Below are 27523 nucleotides of genomic sequence, written 5' to 3'. Positions count from 1 at the left end.
ATCGCTGCCCTGCGATCTGACTCATAGTAACGCCACTTCACCTCTGATCATCTGTCAGTGTGAGATCAGAGGAGAAGCAGCGTTACTATGTGACAAGATCGCTGCCTGGCACATAATAACGCGACTTCTCCTCTGATCTCACAATGACAGATGATCAGAGGTGAAGCAGCGTTACTGTGTGACAAGATCGCTGCCTGGCACAGCTGTGCCAGGCAGCGATCAGCTGTGTCAGGCAGCGATCTAGTCACACAATAACGCTGCTTCACCTCTGATCAGCTGTCAGTGTTAGATCAGAGGGAGAAGCCGCGTTACAATGAGGGAGATCGCCCGGAAACAAGCAGCTTTCCCAGCGATCGCTCCCATTGGCTGCTGTGACGCTGACGTCATCGGGACCTGAACCAATCAGGTCTCGACGACGTCGGGGGTCCCAGCATGCATTGCGCACCGGGATCCCCGCGTTGTAAGGTATGTGGGGGTCCCGGGGGGCACAAAACCGCCGACAGTAAATAAACGTCGGCGCTGCACAAAGCCCAGCAAGCGCCAACGTTTATCTACTGTGGGCGGTCTTGAAGAGGTTAAGCTCTTACCATGTTCTGGTCACTGCTTCCCAAATGCTCGCTGACCTGTAGATCTGAAATTGTATCTGATCTATTTGACAGAACCAGATCCAACAGATTACCTCCTCTGGTTGGTTCATCAACCAGCAGAGATGTAGTTGTCCTGAACTGTGGATAAGAAATTGTAGCTTTCAGCACAACCAGAGGATCCTATGTCCCACTGAATGTCTGGATAGTTAAAATTTCCCATTATAAGGACCCTATTATTTTTTGCTGCCCTTTTAATTTGTTGCAGCATTTCATCCTCTACCTTTTCAGCTATATTAGGAGGCTTGTAGAAAACTCCAATTAGCGGCTTTCCATTATTGCCAACCCCATGTACATTTACCCATAGTGACTCTACATTACTGTAACTCTCCCCAATGTCTACACTGAACGCAGGTTTTAATGTGGATTTTACGAAGATGTACACCCCCTCACCTTTTTTATCTTTCCTGTCATTTGTTAAATGTAGTGAAACGCTCTACGTTTGTTACCCAGTCATGGCTCTTGTCAAGCCAGAATTCCTTAATGCCCACCACATCGTATTCTGTGACCATCATAACAGTCTCCAGTTCATTTATTTTGTTTGCTAGACTTCTTGCATTTGCCAGCAGACAATTATTATATTTGCTACTCCTACTCAGCTCCCTGCTTTCCTTATATTGCACAATTGCTATTATATTGCACAATATTTTTTGTAGCTTTATGCTCTTTAGTGAACTTTAAGGTGATTCACTTACCGTACTTATATACCGTATTTTTCAGACTATAAGACGCACCGGACCATAAGACGCACCCCAATTTTCAGAAGGAAAATAGGGAAAAAAATAATAATGTGTCAAATGGGGGTCCGTCTTACAGTCCGAATTCAGCTTACCTGGGAAGGGATCCGGCACAGGTGGAGGAGTAGTCACAGGGGTCATTCAGTGGTCCAGGCTCGTGCTGTGGCGGCTCTGTGCTGGGGCAGGTTGGTTGTGCTGGGGCAGCTGTGCTGGGGCAGCTGTGCTGGGGCTGGGGCAGTTGGGCTGTGCTGGGGCAGCTGTGCTGGGGCAGCTGTGCTGGGGCAGGGGCAGCTGTGCTGGGGCAGCTTTGCTGGGGCAGGTGGCCTGTGCTGAGCTGGGGCAGGTGGGCTCTGCGGGGTGAGTGTGGCGGCGGGCTGTGCTCCGAAGCAGGGGCGGCGGCTCCGCCGGCATTTCCTCGCAGCCCGGAGGCCCCCGCACACCCCTTGCTGGCCGCCATGTTGCGGTGGCCTCCGGGAACATGGACGCCGGAAAGATGGCCGCCGGTCCAGGGACGGCGCATGCACGGGTTCAGATCTCATCCCGAGATCTCGGGGGACGAGATCTCGTTGCCGAGATTTGAATCTCGTCCCCCGAGATCTCGGGACGAGATCTGATCCCGCGCATGCGCCGTCCCCGGACCGGCGGCCATCTTTCCGGTGTCCATGTTCCCGGAGGCCACCGCAACATGGCAGCAGCCAGCAAGGGGTGTGCGGGGGCCTCCGGGCTGCGAGGAAATGCCGGCGGAGCTGCCGCCCCGCCCGCTGCCACCACCGCACCGCAGAGCCCTGCCCACTGCCACCACCGCACCGGAGGTTAGTATATTGCGACCATAAGACGCACCCCCCACTTTCCCCCAAAATTTTGAAGGGAAAAAAGTGCGACTTATGGTCGGAAAAATACGGTATGTGTTTGTTGCATAAATTCACGTTTTTTATTCATTTTTATATGTTGCTTGGTTTTTACCTACAGGCTATGTATTTTTTTTTTTTACCATTCATTGAATTGTGGCGCCATCTTGCGGCTAATTTTGTATTACTATTGTGAGGAAAATATTTTCGTATTGAGATCACATGTATTAATAAAGATATATATATTTTGGGGGGCGTGGCCTAGCGCGGATGTGAGTGGACGCTAGGTAGAAGAGCTCCGCCGTCAGATTTATGATTTATCCTTAAACAGGCCGTTCTAACACTGACCTGGACACATCTACTGGCACAGTGAGTGCCCAAGAGTCGGGAGGAGACGCCGTGAGTGCAGATGAGCGCCGAGATGGGGAGGAGGAGGCAGAAAGATATCGGGGAGGACGGCAGCGTGACTGCACAAGATGGCGCCGGGAAAGTGGAGGAGGCGCGGAGACAATCTGAGAGCTTTGGAAAAAGGTCACGGATCCTTCAGAAGTTGCAGCGCTTTGCAAGAGAGGAGGAGGGGGACACTGAAGAAGGTATAGTGCTGGAAGGAGAAGGGGTGAGCGGTGAAACCGTGGGAGAGGCTGATAGCAGGAGAAGAGAGGGAGGGGAAATCGCTGGCCCTGAGTGTGTGTATGAGGAGGAAGACAGTGGAGCTGATGCTGAGACTCCTGAGAGAGAGCCAACCTTGAAAGATGTCTTCATGGTGGTGTCGTTCTGCAAGAGGACTCTGACTAAGTTGAATAGCCGGGTTGATAAGATTAAAGAAGAAATCACTGGCATTAAAGAGGCACTGAACAAAGCAGATACCAGGATGGGTGCTGTGGAAGAGAGAGTGAGCAGCACTGAGGACTCTGTAAACAAAATGCAGAGGACTCAGTCCCAGCATGCTCAAAAGATATCAGCAGTGTATTTGAAGCAGGATGATTTGGAAAATAGATCAAGGAGGAACAATCTCAGATTTGTGGGTTTTCCGGAAAAAGTAGAGGGCAGCGACCCCACCGACTTTATTGAGCAATGGATCTTATCCAAAATCGGCAGAGACACGCTTTCCAGAGTGTTCGCGGTGGAGAGAGCACACCGTGTCCCCCTGCGGCCCCTCCCACCGGGTAGCGCTCCTCGTACTATGCTGGCCAGGATACTGAATTGTAGAGACAGAGAGACTATCCTCCGGGAAGCAAGGAAGCTGCAGGATCTTACGTTTAATGGAAGCCGTATTGAAATATATCCGGACTATTCAGCAGAGGTCCAGAAAATGCGGATGAAATTTGGCGAGGTCAAGAGAGAAATGAGAGCGCTGGGAGTGAAGTACTCTATGATGTATCCTGCTAAACTGAGAGTAGCAGCGATGGGGTCTGTTCAGTTTTTTCCGTCCCCAGAAGAAGCAGTCAAATGGATGGAGATCAATCGTTCCAAGCTGGGAGCAGTGAGAGACGGTGAAGGATGAAGTAGAGACTCTCGGACATATTTCCTTTCCTTTCTTTTTTGGATGTTGTGCTCCGAGGCACCTGGTTTTTCAAAAACTTTTTTGGGGGCGTTGATCCCCGGGTGTTTTTTGATGACTATTGCAATATCCTTGTTAGAAAATGTTATGCGGCCTGATTAGTATTGATGATTGTTTTTGTTTTCTGATGGTGGGAGTGAAGGACGCCAAACAAGGGAGACTCAGTGGCTTTATATGGGTGTGAAGCAATTGGGTGCTGGCTGTATTCTCTCTCGTTGGAAGGAGAGAATCAGCTAGATTGGGTTGGAGGGGAGGGGGACAGGGGTGGGTTGGTTACGGGGGAGTTCGCATACTGCAATATAATATAGTGACCACAGAAGTCCGGTTATCTTTTATTTTTTTAGGACATAATGAGTGGTGATGTAAAAATTCTAAGTTGGAACGTACGGGGAATGTCAGATCCAAATAAAAGAGCGGCAGTTATGGCAGAAATTAGAAAGCATAACCCAGATATCGCATGTATATTAGAAACTCATTTGATTAAAGGAAAGGAAAATTGGTTAGAGAAAAAGTGGGTCACTCGGGCCTATCACTCTATGTATTCGGCTTATGCAAGGGGTGTATCTGTACTAATACACTCTCATACTCATTATGAAGAAATTGACTCTTATATAGATAAGGACGGTCAGTTTGTTTCTCTGCATTGTCGAATTTCTGGAATATGCATAATCGTGGTGGCCCTCTATATCCCACCCCCATATTCGAAAAAGAAACTGCAGGAGATTTTTGAGTGGATTGGGGGGAGAGGGGATTGCCCAGTGCTAATATTAGGAGATGTCAATAATGTTATGAATGAGTATTGGGACCGGGCGGGCAGTGAGGGAAATTGCCCTAGGAAAGATAGGATGACTCCATTTGGGACATATGTTGGTGAAATGGATATGATAGACCTATGGAGAGTACGCAATGAGGGGAAGAAATGCTTTTCGTGCTATTCGACTTCGTATCATACTCTATCACGCATAGATTTGGCACTGGGTAATAGGGGCATGGACAGATTGGTTGGAACAGTGGAATACTTACAGAGACTTATCTCCGATCACAGGGCAGTTGAGGTTAGTCTGAGATTGGGAGTGGGGAAAAGGAGGAGAGTAGGGGGGACGATTCATACGGAATGGTTCAAATGCTTAAACATGGGAACTATTAGGAATGATATTGTTGAGTTCTTTCAGTTAAACGAAGGCACTGCGGATCCACTCATAGTATGGGATGCCATGAAAGCTTATCTGCGGGGTTTATTCATACGAGATATCTCGAGGCAGAAGACACGAACGAGGCAGGTAAACCAAGAGGCTGCTGAGAGACTCAGCTGGGCAGAGGAAGAGATGATTGTTAGACCCAATGCCGACACCCAGAAAGCATTAAAAGAAGCACAAGAAGAAGTAAATAAGTTATATCTACAAGGGATAGATAAGAAAAGGGCATTCCAAAAAGCATTGTTCTATGAAGAGGGGGAAAAGGTGGGACACTTATTATCAGTGATTACTGCTGCGCAGAAAAAACCATCACAAATATACAAAATTGTCACTAAAGATGGGGCAGTTCATAGGGATACCGTCGGGATATTGGAATGTTTTAAGGAATATTATGTAGAATTGTATACCTCGGAATTGAGGGCCTCGGACTTGGAGTTGGATAAATACGTACAAGGGATAGAGTTACCTAGGTTAGATGATACTGATAAACAAAATTTGGAAGCATTATTCACTGTAGAAGAGGTAGAGAAGGCTATCTTATCATTATCAAATGACAGGTCACCTGGATCTGACGGGATCCCGGGAGAAGTGTACAAAGATTTAATAGAAATTGTAGCGCCTAAGTTTAAGCATGTACTTGAGGTGGCAGCGGAGAAGGGGGTATTGCCAAGCTCTATGAGGGAGGCTGTAATCGTGGTGATTCCTAAAGAAGGGAAAGATGCCTCATCCGTAGAATCCTATAGACCAATCTCGTTATTGACATCAGATGTTAAAATACTAGCCAAAACGTTGGCGTTAAGAATGTCTAGAGTTGTCCCAAAATTAATACATCCAGACCAATCAGGGTTCCTGCAAAACAGATCTACCGCCATTAACCTGCGAAGACTGTTTTTAAATATTCAAATTCCAGCAGATAATAGGGGAGAAAGGGTGGTGGCCTCACTGGACGCACGGAAAGCCTTTGACAGGGTAGAGTGGAAGTATTTATGGGCAGTATTGGAACGTATGGGATTTGGGCACAGATTTATTTCTTGGGTTAAGTTATTGTATGTAGACCCGAAAGGATATATTAGGATTAATGGGGAGACTTCGGGGGCATTTGGGTTGTTCAGAGGAACTCGTCAGGGTTGTCCATTGTCACCGTTATTGTTTGCTGTGGCGATGGAACCGTTAGCGATTAAAATTCGCAACTCCAAAGAAATACAAGGCTTTAGATATGGGGAACTGGAGGAAAAGATCGCCCTTTACGCGGATGATATACTCCTGTTCTTAAAAGACAGTGGAGAGACACTGACTGCGGTCATGGACCTTATAGGGGAATTTGGTTTCTTTTCCGGATTGAGAATTAATTGGGACAAGTCATGTATCATGGGGATTGATGGAGAGTTGGGATGTCGTGCTGTAGGGGAGGCGGTTGGTCATTTGAAAGTAGTTAAGGAGTTTAAATACCTCGGAATATGGGTATCTATGCCTGTATCTAGATTTCTCGAACTAAACTTCGACCCATTACTAGTTCAATTTAAAGTTAAAATGACAGCATGGTGTAAGTTAGTACTATCAATAGTGGGGAGGACGAATCTAATTAAAATGATAATGATGCCTCAGTTGATGTATGTCCTCCATAATGCCCCGGTTTGGATCCCAAAGAAAAAATTTTATAAAGTTAATACCATTTTTAGAGAACTGATCTGGGGGGAAAAACAAGCAAAAATTAAATTGGAAATACTGCAAAGGGGGAAGGATGAGGGAGGGTTGGCGGCGCCAAATCCATGGATATATTTTGTAGCAACGCAGGGGCAGCACTTTAGGGGCTGGCGAGAGGAGGGGAACTTGAGCGTTATGGGGGAAATTTTGGTCCAACTGACCAACAAGAGAACATTGGTACAAAGTTTGGAAGCAGGAAGTTTTGGGAGACTTGGGAAGGACGTACCCACATTTGGACTAATGCACAAGATATGGCAGCATATCAAACTTCTTAGACGAGTTGAGGAACTGACGATATACACACCTATTTGGGATAATGTGAATCTATCGGAACTATATAAACTGAAGGACTTTATCGATTGGGAGAGGAGAGGTTTGCAATATGTGTGGCAATTATTGGAGGGGTCTGAGATCAAGCCTTTCTCTGTTCTAAAAGAAGAGTTTGGACTCTCATGTAGTGGGGAATTTCGATATTATGGTCTTAGGCATGCATTTCAAGCACAGAAACAGACAACGAATATGACGGTACAGAGGGATGTGGTGCTGGATTATGTGTGTGCACCCGGGGGTACTAGAGGTGCTATCTCTACCATTTATAGAGATCTATTATACTCTTACTTGGCTGGGTTTCCTCTAACAGTAAAATCTAAATGGGAGAGAGAAGTGGGGGACATAGTAGATGAGACATGGGAGACCATCTTAGAGTATATACCTAAACTTTCTTTGAGTGAGCCGGGTAGGATATCTCAACTATATATCATTCATAGAACTTATAAGACCCCAGAACTTATGAGGAAAATGGGCTTGAGGGACAACGCGGAGTGTCCAAGATGTGGGTACGAACCTGCGGGACTGCTTCATATGCTCTGGTCCTGTCCAAGACTTTTGTCATACTGGGAAGAGGTTATAGGGCTTGTTGAGAAGATATACCGATGTGATATAGGAAGAGATCCAATCACGTGTGTGTTGGGATATGTGGAGGAGGTGTCGGTGGGAAATGCCTATAAGTCCATCATAGCAAAACTCTTATATACTGCCCGTAAGCTGATCGCACAAAAATGGATTGATGTTGTACCCCCAACGATTGGGGAGTTTGTCACTCGTGTGAATAATGTAATCCGATTGGAAGAGAGAATTTATAGAAAACGACATAAAGAGGCACACTTTGAAAAACTCTGGGCCAAGTGGTTACAGTCGAGACAATTACATTGAGAAAGCCTGTATTGCAGTTGGGAAGGGGGGGAGGGGGGAGGGAGGAGGGAGGAGGTTGGTTCGGTTTTTTATTTTCTTCTTTTTGAAGGGGAAGAAATTGAATGTCGTGTTCCTTTTTTTTTCTGTATGCAATGGAGATGATTTGAAAGCTTTGCTTAAATGTAATTATAACGACATTTGAATATAATAAAAAATCTTTGGTTTAAAAAAAAGATATATATATTTTATACATTTTTTGCGTTTTGGTTCATTCGTACATCTTTTTTCTATAGGATTCATATTATTATGGTGTAGAACCATTTTTGTCCGGTTATTCTTAATAGGGTTTTATCCCTATTATATTGTGTATATCATATTTTGTTGCTTTTATTTTTGATTCCAAACTATGCTCTAGTGTTAAACTATGATATTGTGTTTAACTACGGACATCTGCAGCTTCGGACTTAACCCCTTTACCCCCGAGGGTGGTTTGCATGTTAATGACCAGGCGAATTTTTGCAATTCTGACCACTGTCCCTTTATGAGGTTATAACTCTAGAATGCTTCAACAGATCCCGGTATTTCTGAATTTTTTTAGTGACATATTGTACTTTATGATACTGGTAAAATTTCTACGGTATGACTTGCATTTATTTGTGGGAAAAAAACGGAAATTTGGTGAAAATTTTGAAAATGTTGCAAAATAATTAATAAATAACATTTCCCACATGTCTACTTTACATCACCACAATTTTGTAATCAAAATTTTATTTTGTAAGGGAGTAATAGGGGTTAAAAGTTGACCAGCAGTTTTTCATTTTTCCAACAAAAAAAAATGGTTTTGTAAATTAAGGACCACATCACATCTGAAGTCACGTTGAGGGTCTAGATGAAAGAAGATATCCAAAATTGACACTATTCTAAAAACTGCACCACTCAAGGTGCTCAAAACAAGAGTTGAACGAATTTGCTCGGGTCCCTGCTTATTCGGCAAGCTATAGCGTTTACCGAATAAGCTGCAGAGGGAACAAAAAAAGTAAAATGTTAATTTTTCTTTTACAAAAATTTCCTGTGAAGCACCTGAAGGGTTAATAAACTACTTGAATGTGGTTTTGAGTAGAGTTGAACGAACTTATTGGTTGTCTTTGCTTATTCGGCAAGCTATAGCGTTTACCGAATAAGCTGCAGAGGGAACCCGGCTTCTTGGATTGCTCCAGCTGATCAGGTGTTCGGCTCCGCAGCTTGTGTCTGTCACCCAGCCGCGACATATGCAGCTGCGGAGCCGAATAGCTGATCAGCCAGGGCGATCCAGGAAACCGGGTTCCCTCTGCAGCTTATTCGGTAAGCGCTATAGCTTGCCGAATAAGCAAAGACAACCAATAAGTTCGTTCAACTCTACTCAAAACCACATTCAAGTAGTTTATTAACCCTTCAGGTGCCTCACAGGAAATTTTTGTAAAAGAAAAATAAACATTTTACATTTTTTTTCACAAAAAATTGATTTCAGATGCAATTTTTTTATTTTGACAAGGGTAACAGGAAAAAAAAATGTACCAGAAAATCTGTTGTGTAATTTCTCCTGACTACGCCGATATCTAATATGAGGGAGAAAACCACTGTTTGTGTGCATGGCAGAGCTCGGATTGGAAGGAGCGCTATTTGACTTTTTGAATGCAAAATTTGATGGAATAATTGGCGGACGTAATGTCGCGTTTGGAGAGCCTCTGATGTGCCTAAACAGTGGAAACCCCCCCCAAGTGACCCCATTTTGGAAAATAGACCCCTCAAGGAATGTATTTAGATGCATGGTGAGCACATTGAACCCCCAGGTGCTTCACAGAAGTTTGTAACATTGAGCCGTGAAAATAATAAAATCACACTTTCCTCACAAAAATGTTGTTTTAGCCCCAAGTTTTTAATAGGAAATTTTTTACAACAAACTGAGGTCCATTTTTTCCTGGGTGCGTCAATACCCTACATGTAATCGGAAATATTTTTCAGGCACAGTGCAAAGCTCGGAAGGCAAGGAGCGCCAGATTTTACTGTTATGGTCTGCAAGTGCCATGACCCACTGGGAGAACCCATGAGGTGCCAGAATCGCAGAACCCACCGTTAAGTGACCCCATTTTATAAACTACACCTCTCAATGAATACATCTAGGGGTGCAGTGATCATATTGACACCATGGGTGTGTCACATAATTTTATACCATTGAGCAGTAACTACATTTTTACCATAAGAAATTAGTTTTAGCCCTTTACATTTTTACATACAAAATAGGTAAAAATGACACCAAAATTTGTCCCACAATTTCTACTGAATATCCCTTATATGGCTGTACAGTACTACTTATCCATACGGAGAGACTCGAGATTAACGGTGCGATAGTTGCCTCCTGGAGAACAGATTTTCCTAGAACAGTTTGCAGACTCCATATACAGAGCTCCTAATTGCTAGAAGAGCAGAATCCGCACTCAAGTGACCCCATTTTGAAAATTATACCCCTTTGGGAACTTACACATTTTGTCAAAATTGTTGGTACCCCTCGTTTAATGACAGAAAAACCCACAATGGTGACAGAAATAATTTGAATCTGATAAAAGTAATAATAAATCAAAAATCTATGATAACATATGATATTATATGCTTCCACAGAATTTTTTAAAAAAATAAAACTCATGAAATAGGCCTGGAGAGAAATGATGGTACCTCTGAAAATAATGTGACAAACGGACATGTTAAATGAAAATGTGTCCACTAATTAGCATCACAGGTGTCTACAATCTTGGAATCAGTGAGTGGGCCTGTATAGAGGGCTACAGATACTCACTGTACTGTTTGGTGACATGGTGTGTATCACACTCAACGTGGACCAGAGGAAGCGAAGGAAAGAGTTGTCTCAGGAGATTAGAAAGAAAATTATAGACAAACATGTTAAAGGTAAAAGTTATGAGACCATCTCCAAGCAGCTTGATGATCCTGTGACTACAGTTGCACATATTATTCAGAAATTTAAGATCGATGGGACAGTAGCCAACCTCCATGGACATGTCCCCAGGAGGAAAACTGATGACAAATCAAAGAGATGGATAATACGAATGGTAACTAAAGAGCCCAGAAAAACTGCTAAACAGATTAAAGGTGAACTTCAAGCTCAAGGAACATCAGTGTCAGATCACACCATCCATCATTGTATGAGCCAAAGTGGACGACCAAGGAGGACACCATTGTTGAAAAAAAAATCATAAAAAAGCCAGACTGGAATTTGCCAAACTACATGTTGACAAGCCACAAAGGTTCTGGGAGACTGTCCTATGTGTTAGGCGTCAGGTTTCTGCATCTGCTCTGCAGGAATCCAGAGCCTCACATTCTGCGGTCTCCTGCTGTCTATCTACTGCAGAGAAGATTACCTTGCATCAGACCGCTCCAGAGACTAAGTCCCTCTGTGCTCCTACTGGGCATGCTCCCACTGGAGATCGGGAGTCATGTGCCCAGGTCCTGCTCCAGATCTCATTGGTCCATCTCAGAGATCTGGAAGGTCCCGCACGGCTATAAAAAGCACGCATGACCGTTCGGTCATGCGCTAGTATAGACTATACTTGCTATGTGTGTATGGTGACGGATGTATGATTCTGGTGACTGACTTATTAAGAAACCCCTTCCCTCTGATATTACGCATGCGGATAGGGTATTAGTTCAGCAGTCAGCGTCAGTCAGTGGCAAGCTTTAGGCCACTGTGCACACCGCACCTCTACGCTAGCATGCGACATTGCGCCTGCTTTGTAGCTGTCGTCCTGCGGCAGTGTCCTATGCCGCGCTGCAGTTGCAGCACTTCTTGGCGCTCGCAGTAGCGACGCTGCACACACGGTAGGTCTAGACGGACGCAGCTCCTCTGTCTTAGGTCCTGCTCCTGTGCATTTACCTGAGACCTGTGATACTAACAGGCTCAGTGTTTTGTATGTTTATGTTGCGGCGCCTCTGTGTGTGAACAGAGCCCGCTTTGCGCACCTCGGGTGAAGTCTAACCCGTGCGCATTATACCGCCAAATTGCTTGTCTGTCATTATCTAGCAGCGGTGTAACATCTACTGTATGGTGGACCCTGAGCGGCGAATGCACTTTATTATTTATTTTTATTTAGTGCGTTCCGCCGTTCCTAACACTATGGACAGATGAGACAAAAGTGGCAAGGCACATCAGCTCTATGTTCACAGATGGAAAAATGAAGCATATCAAGAAAAAAACACTGTCCCTACTGTGAAACATGGAGGAGGCTATGTTATGTTTTGGGGCTGCTTTGCTGCATCTGGCACAGGGTGTCTATAATCTGTGCAGGGTACAATGAAATCTCAAGACTATCAAGAGATTCTAGAGAGAAATCTGCTGCCCAGTGTCAGAAAGCTTGGTCTCAGTCGCAAGTCATGGGTCTTGCAACAGGATAATGATCCAAAACACACAGCTAAAAACACCCAAGAATGGCTAAGAGGAAAACACTGGACTATTCTTAAGTGGCTTTCAATGAGCCCTGACCAAATCCTAGTGAGCATCTTTGGAAAGAGCTGAAAAATGCTGTCTGGAAAAGGCAACCTTCAACACGAGACAACTGGAGCAGTTTGCTCTTGAGGAGTGGGCCAAAATACCTCTTAAGAGGTGCAGAAGTCTCATTGACAGTTACAGGAATCGTTTGAGTGCAGTGATATATTAAGCTAAGGGTACCATCATTTCTGTCCAGGCCTATTTCATTAGTTTTATTTTTTTTTAAATTCTGTGGAAGAATGGCTGAAAAGCAATGTCTGACTTTCAATTGTTCATTGTCATAGATTTTTTAGTTATTATTACTTTTGTCAGATTCAAGTTATTTCTGTGACCATTGTGGGTTTTTCTGTCATTAAACGAAGGGTACCAACAATTTTGACCACGTGTGTATCTACAGGTATAGTGCTGATTTTGACTCCTTGTGTATTTTCCAGAAACAAGCAGCAATGAATGTTGCCAAGTGAAAATTGCAAACTGCCGTTGTAGTGACCAGTACGTTATGCCCAGCCCATGCTTCTGGAGGCATGCACCCGTAAGATAGGCAAGCTCTCATTACTTCAGAAATGCCAAAAATGGACGCCATATGTGGTTTAGGTACACTGTGGGTCTCAGAAGGGAGGGGGGCATTTGGATTTGGGAGCAAAGAATTTGCTGAATTTCTTTTGGTGGGTGAGGAGTCTTTGAACTACCAGTAACGTGGAAGTCCCCTATATTTCCATTTAAACATGACAGACCTGAGAGAGGACTTGCTTTTTTTGTGGACAGAGTTGAAGCTTTTATTGGGAACATTTTACATAACGTTTGGGATCACATTTATCCGGCGCTCTACGCTGAGCACTTACTTTGGGGTTTCCATCTAAATCTCTGAGTGACGTGATTCAGATGAAACCCCCGAGGGATTTCAGAGGGGCACAAAACTGTGGCCGACAGCACTTGTATGCAATCCTAAAAAGACGGTCTCCGCCGGATCACAGATCAGATGGTCTCCACAGTGCCTCCATCTGCCTCATAATAGGGAGTCTTCCACCAGAGGTTCCATCTGAATCACATATTTCAGAGATTTACACGGAAACCCCAGTGTAAGCGCTCAATGCAGAGGTCAGGATAAATGTGCGCCGAGACTTACTGCGATCTTAGGGAGGCAGAATGAAAAAATGAACAGTGGCTGAAGAATCTGTTTTATTTATTTTTTACGCTGTTTCTCGAGCGGTATAAGTGATTAGGCGACTATATTCTTCGGGGCGGTGTGATTACAGCAACACCAGATGTATATCGGGTTTTTATGTTTGGCAGCTGTCCCACGATAAAAGATGCTTTTCATTGCAAAAAATAGTTTTTGCATCACCACATTTTGAGAGCTATAGTTTTTCCACATTTCATCCTACGGAGTCATGTTATGGCTATTTTTTTGTGGGACAAGTTGACGTTTTTACTGGTGCCATTTTCGGGCACATGGTATTTTTTGATCGCTTACTATTCCTATTTTTGGGAGGCAGAATGAAAAAAACAGCAATTCAGGAATGTATTTATTTTTTTGGGGGGTTGGTTTATGCCGTTGCGTGTGGTAAAATTGCTAAGGCAGTTTTATTCTTCGGGTCAGTACGATTACAGCGATACCTCTTTTATAGTGTTTTCTTATGCTTTGGGGCTTTTACATAATATAAACTATTTTATAGAAAAAAATAACTTTTGCATCCCTTTATTGTGAGAGCTATAACTTTTTTACTTTTTTGCTGATGGAGCAGTATGGCAGCTTTTTTTTTGCGGGACAAGATGACGTTTTCAGCATTCCCATGTTTATTTATATCCGTCTTTGTGATCGCGTTTTATTCCACTTTTTGTTTGGCGGTATGATGATAAAGCATTGTTTTTGCCTTTATTTTTTATGGTGTCACTAAAGGGGTTAACTAGTGGGACAGTTTTAGGTCGGGTCGTGGCGGACGTGGCAATACCAAATATGTGTACTTTTATTGTTTATATTTTTTTCTTTCAAATATTTATTTGTAGCTAAGTTAAAACAGGAGCAACAGCACAGTCATTTGGACATCCAGCAGAAAATAAACCACATGTCCAAGGATATAGAAGGACAGATTTTGCAGCTTAGAACAGAAGTAAAAAATTCTCCTCAGGCTACGAGAGAAATCTTTGCCCATGATTTTGGAAAGTTTTTGATTTTTTTATTAATATTTAATTTTTTAAAAAACAATTTTTACATTTACTTAAAAAATTTTTTTTTTTTTTTTACTTTGTTCCACTGTGGGACCATCATTTTTTGCACGCTGATCGCTTCTACAGCATGAATATGCAGCAGCATGCACATGCTGTATAAACTGTCAGCTCTGCACTGACAGAGAGACTTGCTGATCACGCACTGTGCATGATCAGCATGTTTCCTAGCTCTGGTGACCCGGCTGTCGTCATGACGACATCACGATGGCTATGATCGGAACCCGCATCACGCCGCGGAGTTTCCGATCCAAAGGCAGAGGGGCCGTCAGCACTCTGCCAGCACCCGGAATGCTGCGATCGCCTTCAATCGCAGCATATCAGGGGTTAAGGTGCTGGCAGCGGTCTGTGACTGCTCCTGCCACTTAGTGTCGGGTGTCTGTTGTCAGAATCAGCTCACACCAGGCGGCGATCGCTCGCACACCACCTGTGTGTGCAGGCTATCACGCAGACGTAATAATCCATCCATGGTCAAATAGGCCCAAGTCACATGGACAGATTATTATGTTTGATGTCAGAAAGGGGTTAAAGACAACCCTCTCCATTCAGCAGCCCTCGCTTAGAGTATCTGGAACTTGCAAGGACTAAGAACCACACTGTTTGAAATGCATCTGCCCACATAATTCTTCCCACATTGGGGGTTTCTACGCTGGATGGATTATTAATTTTAAAGAATTTTTCAATAAAATAAAAAGGTGTTTATGGGACTTTTTGAGCTAAACTACCTACTTGATTGATCTAGAACTTGTAGTCCATTGAACAGAACAGACAAGAGTTTCGGCTAGAAAGTTCTGGAACAAACACTTACCTCACAGACACACAGAATCTGTGACTTCTCTGCATTAAGTGGTTAGTACTCACCTGGGCGGTTATCTGTAGGAATCTCCTCTTTACTCTGCGTAACTCCTCTCACATATGTCTCTGTAGTATCAATATGGGTCAGATCTTCACCCTGAAACAAATATTGTAAAAGCCACAGATGGAGAAGTCACATCTATGATCATCTCTAATCCTGCCATCTCCACCATTCTCATTACACAAGTATAAAACATATAATACTGGTGGATAAAACAAGACTGAGCACAAGACCTTCACAGCCGTCTACACATCATAGGGGAGATCTCATGACACCTTCTCTCCATCTACCTGATGATCCTGAGGAACATTGGGATCTTCTTGTTTACAATCCTGTGGGAGAAGAGGACAGGGACATCTCTCTGGTGTTGTTCTCTTACTGGATAGATCTGGAGGAAACACATACAGGGACTGAATTCATTCTTTACATACAGATAATTATAGGCCGTGTGTATTTAGTCCTGTCTATTACCTGGTGATGTGAGGGGCTGGGGAACCTCCATCATGACGTCCTTGTACAGATCTTTGTGTTCTTCTAAATACTCCCACTCCTCCATGGAGAAATAGACAGTGACATCCTGACATCTTATAGGAACCTGACACATACAATGATACCATCATCCCCCGATCCCTTCATAGTGTGACTGTATAATGTCCCAGCATTCCCAGCAGTGTCACCTCTCCAGTCAGCAGCTCAATCATCTTGTAGGTGAGTTCTAGGATCTTCTGGTCATTGATGTCCTCATGTATCAGGGGTTGAGGTGGAGGCCCTGTGATTGGGCTCAGGGGTCTTCCCCATCCCTCAGACACAGGGTCCTGACAGCGCTCACTAGGGGTCTTCTTCACTACTGTGTAATCCTGGTTATGGAGAGACACATTAATAAATCTCACTACAGACATTTCCAGAGTCCTCACCTCTCCAGTTCTGTCCATCTTTTATTCCCATAGATAAGAATGATGTAATGTGACGTCATCAGAATCTCTCACCTCTCCAGTAAGCCGGAAGAGGATCTCTAGGGTGAGGTGTAATATCCTCTCCGCCATCTTGTCTCTGTCCATATCCTTACTTAACGGGTCAGGAAAATTCTCTTCTATAGAAGATCTCCACTCAGAGGATCCAATATTGTAGGGAACTGAATCAGAAGAAGAAATATTCCTGTCTAATAATACAATTATTGGAAATAATAAGGGAAACATATGAGATTTATTATTTTACAGTATTTAGTTTCCTTCTTTACATCTACTAATAAATCCTATATATTTAGACCACACACAACAAGCAGTTTCTTCCTCGGAGTCGGCAGCTGAATACGTTTCTCATAGACTCATCTTCCATAACGCTAATTCTCGTCTCATTTACAGACACTGGAATCGGCATTAGCAATACTGCAGGAGATATTCATTACACGTGACAGGAGGAATAACTACTTCATGATGAGGACGACATCTTCATCTTCTACTACGGCTCTAGAAACATATCTGGCCAGAGTCGGTCACTGACTCCATCACCACCGGCCGCCTATATGAAGGTTTCCCGTCTTCCCAGGACTAATCTGGGCATCTTTGTGGCTCAGTGGTTAGCACTGCAGCCTTGCAGCACTGGGGTCCTGGGTTCAAATCCCTCCAAGGACAACATCTGCAGTGAGTTTGCATGTTCTCCCCGTGTTTGCTTGGGTTTCCTCCTCGTTCTCCGGTTTCCTCCCACACTCCAAAGACAAACTGATAGGGAATTCAGATTGGGAGCCCCATCGGGGACAGCGATGATCATACCGCAGATAACAGCCCCTCATACATCTATAGCACCGGCCCGGGGCCACATCTCCAGACTGGGGAACCTGATCCAGGAACGGGGGAAGGGAGGATTTATTTATTAGGAGGTGGGTAGTTGCCATACTGTGGGGGGACTATCATAATGTGTGTATGTGGGGAATACGTGTTTCCTTACTCCTTGTCACAGTTGGGTCGTATCACAAGAAAAGGGACAAACTGTTATTGATTCTTGTAAAGTGGCATCAAAAAAGGACTAAAATAGTCTCAGCGCTTAAGGGGTTAATGTCCCCCTGCGCCCAATAATGGGGAACCTCCAGCACCTACCTCCACCCGCAGAGCCGCACTCCACATATATGGCTGCTCTGTGCGCACAGGACCTGGGATGAGGTCACAGGAGGGGAGGAGTCAGGGGTCACATGATCAGGGGCCTCAGTGTATGCAGGACTCTGCTGTGCTGGTTGTCATGGTGCTGGATGAGGGGAAGTTTCTGTGTGGGGTCAGGAGGGGTTTACAGGGTGGATGTAGCAGAGCCGTGTGTGTACGAGGTGTACGAAGCGGAGCCGCGTGTGTACGGGGTGTATGGATCAGAGCCGCGTGTGTACGGGGTGTATGGATCAGAGCCGCGTGTGTACGAGGTGTACGGAGCAGAGCCGCGTGTGTACGAGGTGTTCGGAGTGGAGCCGTGTGTGTACGGGGTGTACAGAGCAGAGCTGTGTGTGTACGAGGTGTACGGCGAGGAGCTGTGTGTGTACAAGGTGTACGGAGCGGAGATGCGTGTGTACGAGGTGTTCGGAGAGGAGCCATGTGCGTGTACAAGGTGTATGGAGCAGAGCTGCGCGTGTACGGAGTGGGGCCGTGCGTGTACGAATTGTACAGAGAGGAGCAGCACGTGTAAGAGGTGTACGGAGCGGAGCTGTGTGTGTACGTGGTGCACGAGCAGAGCCGCGTGTGTACGAGGTGTATGGAGAGGAGACATGCGTGTACGAATTGTACAGGGTGTACGGCGTGGAGCCGCGCCTGTATGAGGTGTAAGGAGCAGAGTCACGTGTATACGAGGTGTACGTAGCAGAGCGGTGTGTGTATGAGGTGTGCAGAGCAGCGTGTTTGCGGTATACAGAGTGGAGCCGCGTGTGTACAGGGTGTATGGAACGGAGCCATGTGGGTAAGACGTGTACTAAGTATACGGAGCAGAGCCGCATGTGTACGATATGTACGCAGAGGAGTCGTATGTGTACGACGTGAATGGAGTGTAGCCGCGTGTGTACCCAGAGTAGCCACATGTGTATGACATGTGCGCAGAGGAGTCACATGTCCCTACATCACATCCACAGCCCTAGTTAACCCCTTCACCCCGAAGCCTGTTTTCACTTTCCTGACCAGATCAAATTTTACAATTCTGATCACTGTCACTTTATGAGGTAATAACTCTGGAACGCTTCAACGGATCCTGGTGATACTGAGACTGTTTTCTCGTGACATATTGTACTTCATAGTGGTGATTTTTATGGATAAAATTGAGGAAACTCTACTGCATGTTATCTTCTTTAGAGACAAATGTAGTAAATATTCAGGATTATTTAGAAATTGGGACAAATCAGCATTAATACCCCTCTTTCATACCTCCGTAGACTATTTGAAACTGTCACGTCTGCCAATTTTGTCTAACTTCAAATAGGATTTAGGATTATTATATAGAAGGTTAGGAAAAATGTTATCTTATGTAATATTTATTCTTTATTAGACTATGCTAAACATACATTTACATTCATATGGAGTAGCCCGTCCAGTAACAAAAGTTGTCAGTTGTCTTTGTATAGGATGTGACGCTGTTGGTTCACTAGTGCTTTCACAAACATTACCACCGACCCCATGTACACCTTGAACACCAAGCCTAATCCCCCTTCCACCACGGCCTCGCTTTTTCACAATCATATTGCTCAGATAATGTGGTAGGAGCACCGTATTAGCAACAAAAAATAAGATTTTTTACTTTGCACCAGTTCTGCACACAGCTGAGTTTCAGCAGCACTAAATGACAAGGTGAAATATGGTTAGTAACAGAACAAAGAATTGTTTGAGTGTGGATGAGGCCTGTATAATAAAAAAGATATGCTCCAAACAATTGCAAGATGAGATCTCCCCTACTTTATGACGTTAGTAACAGATTAATTGTTTTTTTGTGTGTGGATGAGGCCTGTATAACAGATGCTCCAAACAATTTCAAACGATGATCTACCCTACTGTAACACTTTAGTAACTGAACAGATTTGTCTCGAGTGTGGATGAGGCCTGTGTAACCTAGAAGATATGCTCCAAACAATTTCAAGCTCAGATCTAGCCTGCTTTATCACGTTTGTAAAAAAAAATATATATTGTTTTTATGTGCAACACACACACAATTTCACCAAAACTAAATGACCGGGTGGGATATGGCGGGCGGTATCATGTTTAGCAACCAAAACATTTTTCTTTTTAAATCTGCATGATCTATGCAGATAGCTAAATTTCACCAACACTAAATGACAAGGTGAGTTATGGCAAGGTGAATCACAGTAACAACTGCCCAAAAAATTATTTGTTCCTGGCCAACAGCTCAAATCACAGACTACTCCACTAAATGACAAGGTGACGTATGCCTTGCTGTACCACATTTAGCAAATGAAAAAATAAGATTTAGAAAAGTTTACTCATGCATGGAGCACAATAGAAGCAGTGCACAACACACTTCTATGAAGTGCGCCCTGCCATCTTTCTCTGTGAACCTCAGTAAGGGCACAAAAGAAAGGTCGATTTCACAGCCACACAGGACACTAGCTATCTAAACTATCTGACTTGGGAACAATCACCTAGCTAACTAGCTCAAATCTATCAGTAAATAGTCCCAGTCAGGAGCAGCCTCTCTGCGTTGTTACAGTGTTCAAATGGTGCTAAAACAAGATGTCCGTTCTTTATATGGAGAGGGACATGTGATTTCAGCAGCCAATGACACAAGCGGTTGTGTCAGGACATTGTGGATGTTTCCAGCGCCCTGATTGGCCTGCCACAATGTGTACATATATAGTTAGAAGAAGAAAAAGTTTACAAGTACGTCGCTCCTCTGAGCTCTGCCAACCCCCTACCCTCATTAAACCACCACTATATTAGTCAAAGTGCCTAATATACTTTAGTGGCAACACAAATATTTTCCCTCACTTTTTACCGAATGTTTCCGATTTTATACAATTTTGCTTGTGTTTCTGATCACGAATCCGAACGCTCCGAATTTATGTTTGGCGGTCGTTTTTCAAACAAATTCGCTCATCACTATTTATAATTCAGAATGGTATCTAGACTTGTTTTAGTTATTTGAATTGTTGCTAAGTTTCCTCTAAATAATTATCAGAAAATTGGCATAACAAATATTCTGCATCTTTATATTTGCAAAAATAATAATGTTTCAAAGTACTGAAACTTTTATGCATTATTTATGTGTAGCAGTAGAAGGAAAACTCTTTGATATCATAGAAACAAGAGTAAACTAAAAAATGTCCATTGTCATTTAAATTAAAGAGGTCAAAATCATTAAGCAATGGCTCATTTACCTTTCATAATGAAACCTGACAACTTTTGAAAATATGTAGAACCGTGTTATTTTACAAGAAATTATGTCCAATTATAGTAGAATATTTTTAAATATATATTTTTTAATTTTTTTTTATTTTTCATTCTTATTGTACCATAATAATTTTTATCAATTATTGTTCAATAATAAAGTAATGTGTATTAAAATACTGTATTTTTCGGACTATAAGACACACCGGACCATTAGATGCATCTAGGTTTTAGAGGAGGAAATTAGGGGAAAAAAACAGAAGCAAAAAATGTGGTAATTCTGTACTTAATATTCCCTATCCTAGTAAATATGGTCCTCTCATCCCATCCTAATACACATGGCCCCTCATCCCTATCCTGGTATGCATAGCTCCCTCATCCCTATCCTATTATGTATGGCCCCCTTTATTATTATTATTATTATTATTATTATTATGTATTATTATAGCGCCATTTATTCCATGGCGCTTTACATGTGAGGAGGGGTATACATAATATATACAAGTACAGTAATCTTAAACAATACAAGTCACGACTGGTACAGGATGAGAGAGGACCCTGCCCGTGAGGGCTCACAATCTACAACGGGATTGGTGAGGATACAGTAGGCGAGGGTAGAGCTGGTTGTGCAGCGGTTTGGTGGATTGGTGGTTACTGCAAGTTGTAGGCTTGTCGGAAGAGGTAGGTCTTCAGGTTCTTTTTGAAGGTTTCCATGGTGAGAGTCTGATATGTTGTGGTAGATAGTTCCAGAGTAGGGGCGATGCGCGGGAGAAATCTTGTATGCGATTGTGGGAAGAGGAGATAAGAGGGGAGTACAGAAGGAGATCTTGTGAGGATCGGAGGTTTCGTGCAGGTAAGTACCGGGAGACTAGGTCCCTATCCTGATATGCATGGCCCTCATCCTTATCCTGGCAGGAATGATCGCCCTCATCCCTATACTGGTATGCAGGGTCCCCATCTCGTTAAAGTATGCATTGCCCCATCTCTATCCTTGTATGCAGGGCCCCATCCTTAACCTGGTATGATTGGCCCCATCCCAGTCCTGGTATGTATGGCACCATCCTTAGCCTGGTATGCATTATCCCATCCTTACGATTGGCCCCATCCCATTCCTGGTATGATTGGTCCCATCCTTATTCTGGTATGATTGACCCCATCCCGATCCTGGTATGATTGGTCCCATTACACTTACCTACCAGGCTTTCCCTCCCAGTATCCTGCTCCGGTGCCAGCAGCTGTGTAATGTTTGTAAGCAGCGCATGGCAGGGACTTCATGCGCTGCTCACAAGCACAGCGCAGCTGCCAGAATACTCACCAGGACTGTTCATCGCAGAGAGCAGTGAGTATTCATCCCTCTTCAGGAGTGCGCAGTGTCAGCCGAAGGCTTCCTGCTGCTACTGGCGGTCACGTGTGCAGATCCTTGAGATATGAATATTCAGAATATTAATTTTTGTGGCCCAATTTTTTGTGAAAATACAAAAAATTGGGTGTAAAGTCAAATTTGTGAGAAAAGTTAAATGTTAATTTTTGCTTTCACATTGCTTTAGCTCCTGTGAAGCATCTGAAAGGTTAATGAACCTTGAGGGGCGCAGTTTTTAGAATGGTATCAATTTTGGATATATTCTGTAATATAGACCCCTCAAAGACACTTCAAATGTGGTGTCCCTAAAAATGGTTTTGTAAATTTTGTTGGAAAAATGACAAATTACTGGTATACTTTGATCCCTTTTAACTTAATAACAAAAAAATATGTTTCGAATATTTTTAGATGTAAAGAAGACATGCGGAAAATGATATTTATTAACTATTTTGGGTGACAATCCTCTCTGATTTAAGGGCATAATTTGAAAATTGCTAAATTTTCAACATTTTTGCCAAATTTCCAATTTTTTCACAAATACAATAAGTCATATAGAAGTCATTTTAACACTGTCATAAAGTACAATATGAATAAAAAAAACAATCTCAGAATCACTTGGATACATTAAAGGCTTGGTCATGAAAGGTGAAAGGGTTACATTATAAATCTGAAAATTGTGACATGCAATTGTATTCAGCTTCCTACAGTCGGATACCCCTAAATAAAATCATGAGTCACCAATTGCCTTCAGAAGTCACATAATTATTAAGTTGATCCTACCTGTGTGTAATTTATTCTCAGTATAACTACATCTATTCTGTGAAAGCCTCAGTAATTTATTTGAGACGATTATAGATCAAACAGCATCATGAGAACCAAGTAACACACCAGAAAGGTCAGGGATAAAGTTGTGGAGAAGAGTAAAGTAGGGTTAGGTTAAAAAAATTCCCAAGCTCTCTACATCTCATGGAGCAATGTTCATTTCATCAATGAAAAATGGAAAGAGTATGGCACAACTGCAATCCTACAAAAACATGGCCGTCCACCTAAACTGACATCCCGAGCAAGGAGAGAACTACTTAAAGAAGCAGTCAAGAGACCCCTGGTGCCCCTGGAGGAGGTGCAGAGATACACAACTCATATACAGTACAAATCTGGCCTTTCTGGAAGAGTGGCAAAAGAAAATACATTTTTGTAGTCCTATCTGCAGTTTACCAATATCCAATATAGGGGACACAGCTAGCTAGCATAGTAGGTTGCTTTAGTCAGATAAGACCAAAGTAGAACATTTTGAGCTAAATGCAAAATAGTTTGTGTAGTGGTACGTACGCTAACAATGAACATGGCTCTTTTGTAAAAAAATTTTTTAAAAAGTTACAAATCTTACAATAGTACTGACCCAAATAATAAATTGACCTTATCACTTTAACCGCATGGTGAACAGTGCAGAACAAATAAAAATAATAAGTTGCTGGTGTCATTCATTTTGTGTCTAAAAAATCTGAAGAAATAAAAAGTACCTCAAAATACAACCAAAAAATCTTCAATTTATCCCACAAAAATTAAAACCCTGAACAGCTCTGTTCAACAAAGACTATAAGTTACAGCTGTAGGAAAATAATGAAGAAAAATATATTTTCTATAAAAACGCAATTTTAGTGTGTGATCGCAACAAAACATAAAGAAACCATATCAACCTGTTATCGCTGCAATCACACTAATCTGAAGAATAAAGCTGTTTTCTGACTTATACCACACTGAAAACAGAGTAAAATAAAAACTATTTTGAATTGATGATTATTTATTCATTCTAGTTCCCAAAAACAGAAATAAGGCTCGGCTCACTTTTATCCTGCGCTCTCCAGTGAGCGCTTATTTCACAGTTTCTATGTAAATTCCCAAAAACGCGAATCAGACAAAATCCTGGTGGAACCACTCACTTATGAGGCAGGAGTCACTTTGGACTCCAACTGGTCTTTTGATCCAGCGGTGTCCCATCCTTTGAGGCGTCTTTTTAGCTTAAGTGTGGGCGACCACAGATGTGTTCATGCCTAAAAAGATAGATACTACAAATGTCAAACAGAGTTCAAAGTGTTTCTGTGAGCCTCATTATGGTGGGGGGTTTGGTCTGAATTGCATTTTTTGTGGAATTTGCATGGAAACCCTGATGTAAGGACCCCGCGTAAAACTCAAGAATGTGATCCAGCCTTCTACTGAAAGCAATCACAAATGTTATGCTCCACAAAATGTTACCAATAAAACCCCTAACTTATCATGCACAAAACCAGCCCCCACTCAAGTCCATCATCTGTCACTGGAAATATAGAGGTTCCCACGATATTGGTAGTACAAAGACTCTGGAAAAGATACAGCTCTCACCCCGTTGAATAGAATCCAGTGAAATCTGCGCTTCCAAATCCAATGCCCCACTTTGCTCTAAACTGTAGTAGGCAGCCACATGTTTGGCATTATAGTAGTGGGGCGTCATGTCCTCCTCGGAGATCTGTGGGTAGGAGATCACTATAAATTGTAAAATTGCAAATTTTCCATTTAGCCTGTGTATTCGTGTCCCATATTAAATGGATTTGGGGGCGTGTCCGGAAGCCGACGTGAGCGGTGGTGTTCCTGCAGAGCTCCTATTGGGCACACTAGAGAAGTGGTAAAAGCAACCTGCACTGACACTTCAAACGTTCCCTGGATGGGTCCCAGATGACACAGAAGCCTGGAGCGGCATCTGCTGGTCTCATGACGGCGCTGGATGCCTTCCTCCTCCGGGATCAGGGTGCCGCTGAAGTCTGGGTGCCATCTTGCCTCGTGGAGGGGGCGGCTCAGGAGTGGACGGAGGATGCAGTTGCCGACAAGCCGGGAGCTGGTGAGAGGCCTTCGGGCCTTGTAACCGCTGGGTCCTCAGGGGATAAGGGGATAACACCTAGTGCTAACGATGCCCCAGAATTGCGACCTCCTGCTGGATTATTACAGGAGCAGGTTCCACTTGACAAACATGCCACTGCGCTGGGCGGCTTCCAGCAAGCAATAGGGAGAAGCCATCTTCCTCCCTCACCTGATCAGGCTCAAACGAAAGAGTCCATGCTGCAGTTAACCGACACAGTGTTTCCTATGGCAGGATCTGGCACACAAGGGAATAAAGAGGTCTCTTCCCCTCATAGTGATCCTCCTAAATTAACCCCTAGTAACACCTGCACTGAGGAGGGGAGCGATTATTTAGAGGGGTCCTCTGTTGAAGAGGGTGATCTACCGGACGATCATCTCCCCCCACAGTTCCTGAAGTTTATCTCGTTTCCCTTCAAAAGAGGATTTCAAAGCATTAATAACGGATGACAAAGATGCATGCAGGTCAGAGATCGCCTGTGTAAGACAGGACCTGCAGCTTTTGGCAGGCAGAATTGACTCTTTGGAGGGGAAGCATGATGAAACTAGATCCCATGTGGCTGACTTGTATCGGTCAACTATTTTGCAGCAGAAAGTGGTCAGAGATATGCAGGTTCAACTAGAGGACTTGGATAACAATGGAAGGAGTAACATCAGGGTGAGATGAGTCCCAGAAACGGATGGCAAGGAAAATGTTAAACTAATTCTGCAGAAATCTTCACCTCCATCTTGGATGATCCAGTCTCTACCCCCCTTAAATTTGACTGAGCACTCCGGGCGTTACAACCCAAAGGAGCTTCACCTTCACATTTGTTGTCTTCATGACTATGAAATAAAGGATTATGATGAAGGCCAGGTCCCTGAAGGAGATTATATACCAGGACACTGCTATACAACTATTCCCAGACCTATCTCACATAACTTTACAAAAGAAGAGACTCCTTGCTGTCCATACTGAAAGACCTCAGAATTTCCTATAGGTAGGGGTTCCCATTTGCCTTAACAGCACAAAGAGATGGTGTTTTGGCGACGTTGCGATCCCTGGAAGACTTGCCTTCCTTTTGCGAGTAATTATTCACTAATATTGTAATTTTTTTTTCTCCGTGTTCTTCGTTGTCCTTGTCTCCCCCCACCTATTGTTTCCTCCCTTTCCAATCACCTGTTTCCAACCTCTGGATCTACACTTGCAGAATATTCCAGAGAAGAGGGTCTGGTTCTATATCTCGAGGGAGATGGGAGTGGTGTTGATTCCTGGTGATCATATGCTTGTGAGTACACAATGCAATCTCAAATGAGGCATGTAATATCACTAAATATCAAGGGACTTAACGCCTCTAGAAAGAAGAGACTTGCCCTAAGGGAGCTTAAGACCCAAAAAGCCAATATATCCTTCCTTCAGGAGTCACATTTTGATAAAACAGGCTTTTTCAGGTTTGCCTTTAACTCCTTCCCCGTGTGTTATTCTGTGTTCTCAAATAATAAGAGGGGAGGTGTGGCCATCTTGGTTTCCTCAGGTTGTCCCCTACAAGTGAACAGATCTCACATTGATCCGGAGGGTAGATATGTCATTTTTGAGGCTTGAGGGGCGGGCCTATCATCCTATGTAATTTATATGCCCCAAACTCTGGTCAGATCAAATTTCTGAGAAAGTTTTTTTCCTTGATTCAAAACCTTCTACCAGCAGCTTTGCTGGTGGTGACTTTAGTATCCCTTTCTCGGAACAATTTGACAAACTCTCTACAAATGGTAAACCCCCTCCACATAACCTGATCAATCTGGCGAGAGACTTTAGAAAATTATTTCGGAATAACTCCTTGTTTGACATGTGGAGAATAGACCATCCTAGACAAGGCCTTTTCCTTTTACTCTCCCCCTCATCGCATCCATTCTAGAATTATTTTTTTGCAAATATCCCGACCCTGAAGATGATGGCAAAGGCAGAGATGGGTCATAATACATGGTCTGATCAACTCTTTTCTTGAGGGCTCCCCCATGCCGGAAACTCTAACATACTCCTATTTGGTTCTAGCCCCAAAACCGGGGAAGGATCCTTTGGATTGCTCAAACTATCGCCCAATAGCATTGTTAAGCTTTGATTTTAAAATATCCACCCATTTATTGGCCAAAAGACTGAACAGCCCACTCCGTCAACTTATCAATAAGGATCAGGTGGGTTTCGTGCCTAACCGGTAGGGGGTAGACAACACTAGAAGGGCGATAGACCTAATCGATGATGCTAACAAAAGAAAATTACAGTCTCTTATACTAAGTTTAGATGCAGAAAAGGCATTTGACCATCTCAATTGATCCTTTCTACTTGAAACGCTGGAGGTTATTGTTTTTTCGGGTCCTTTCATGACAGCTATTGGAGTATTGTATAGCTCCCCTTCAGCCTCTATTAAGCTTCCTTTTAACAC

General features: G+C 43.4%; 1 protein-coding gene across 1 annotated transcript in view; it reads right to left on the bottom strand.

Moving 5' to 3' along the window:
• The window catches only part of LOC141055825 (uncharacterized), a 210816-nt gene that overhangs the window by 110177 nt on the left and 73116 nt on the right, over positions 1-27523 (bottom strand). The window contains exons 2-6 of the mRNA XM_073552543.1: positions 16484-16629; positions 16175-16354; positions 15969-16092; positions 15788-15885; positions 15503-15593 (exon numbers count right to left, since the gene is read on the bottom strand). Of these exons, the coding sequence (XP_073408644.1) occupies positions 15503-15593; positions 15788-15885; positions 15969-16092; positions 16175-16354; positions 16484-16555 (565 nt within the window). The 5' untranslated portion in view covers positions 16556-16629. The remainder of the gene's footprint in view (positions 1-15502; positions 15594-15787; positions 15886-15968; positions 16093-16174; positions 16355-16483; positions 16630-27523) is intronic.

The sequence above is a fragment of the Dendrobates tinctorius genome, unplaced genomic scaffold, assembly GCF_039654945.1.
Source record: "Dendrobates tinctorius isolate UK_male_01 unplaced genomic scaffold, ASM3965494v1 ptg000192l, whole genome shotgun sequence".
Taxonomy (NCBI): Eukaryota; Metazoa; Chordata; class Amphibia; order Anura; family Dendrobatidae; genus Dendrobates; species Dendrobates tinctorius.
This window is presented reverse-complemented; position numbering and strand designations above follow the sequence as displayed.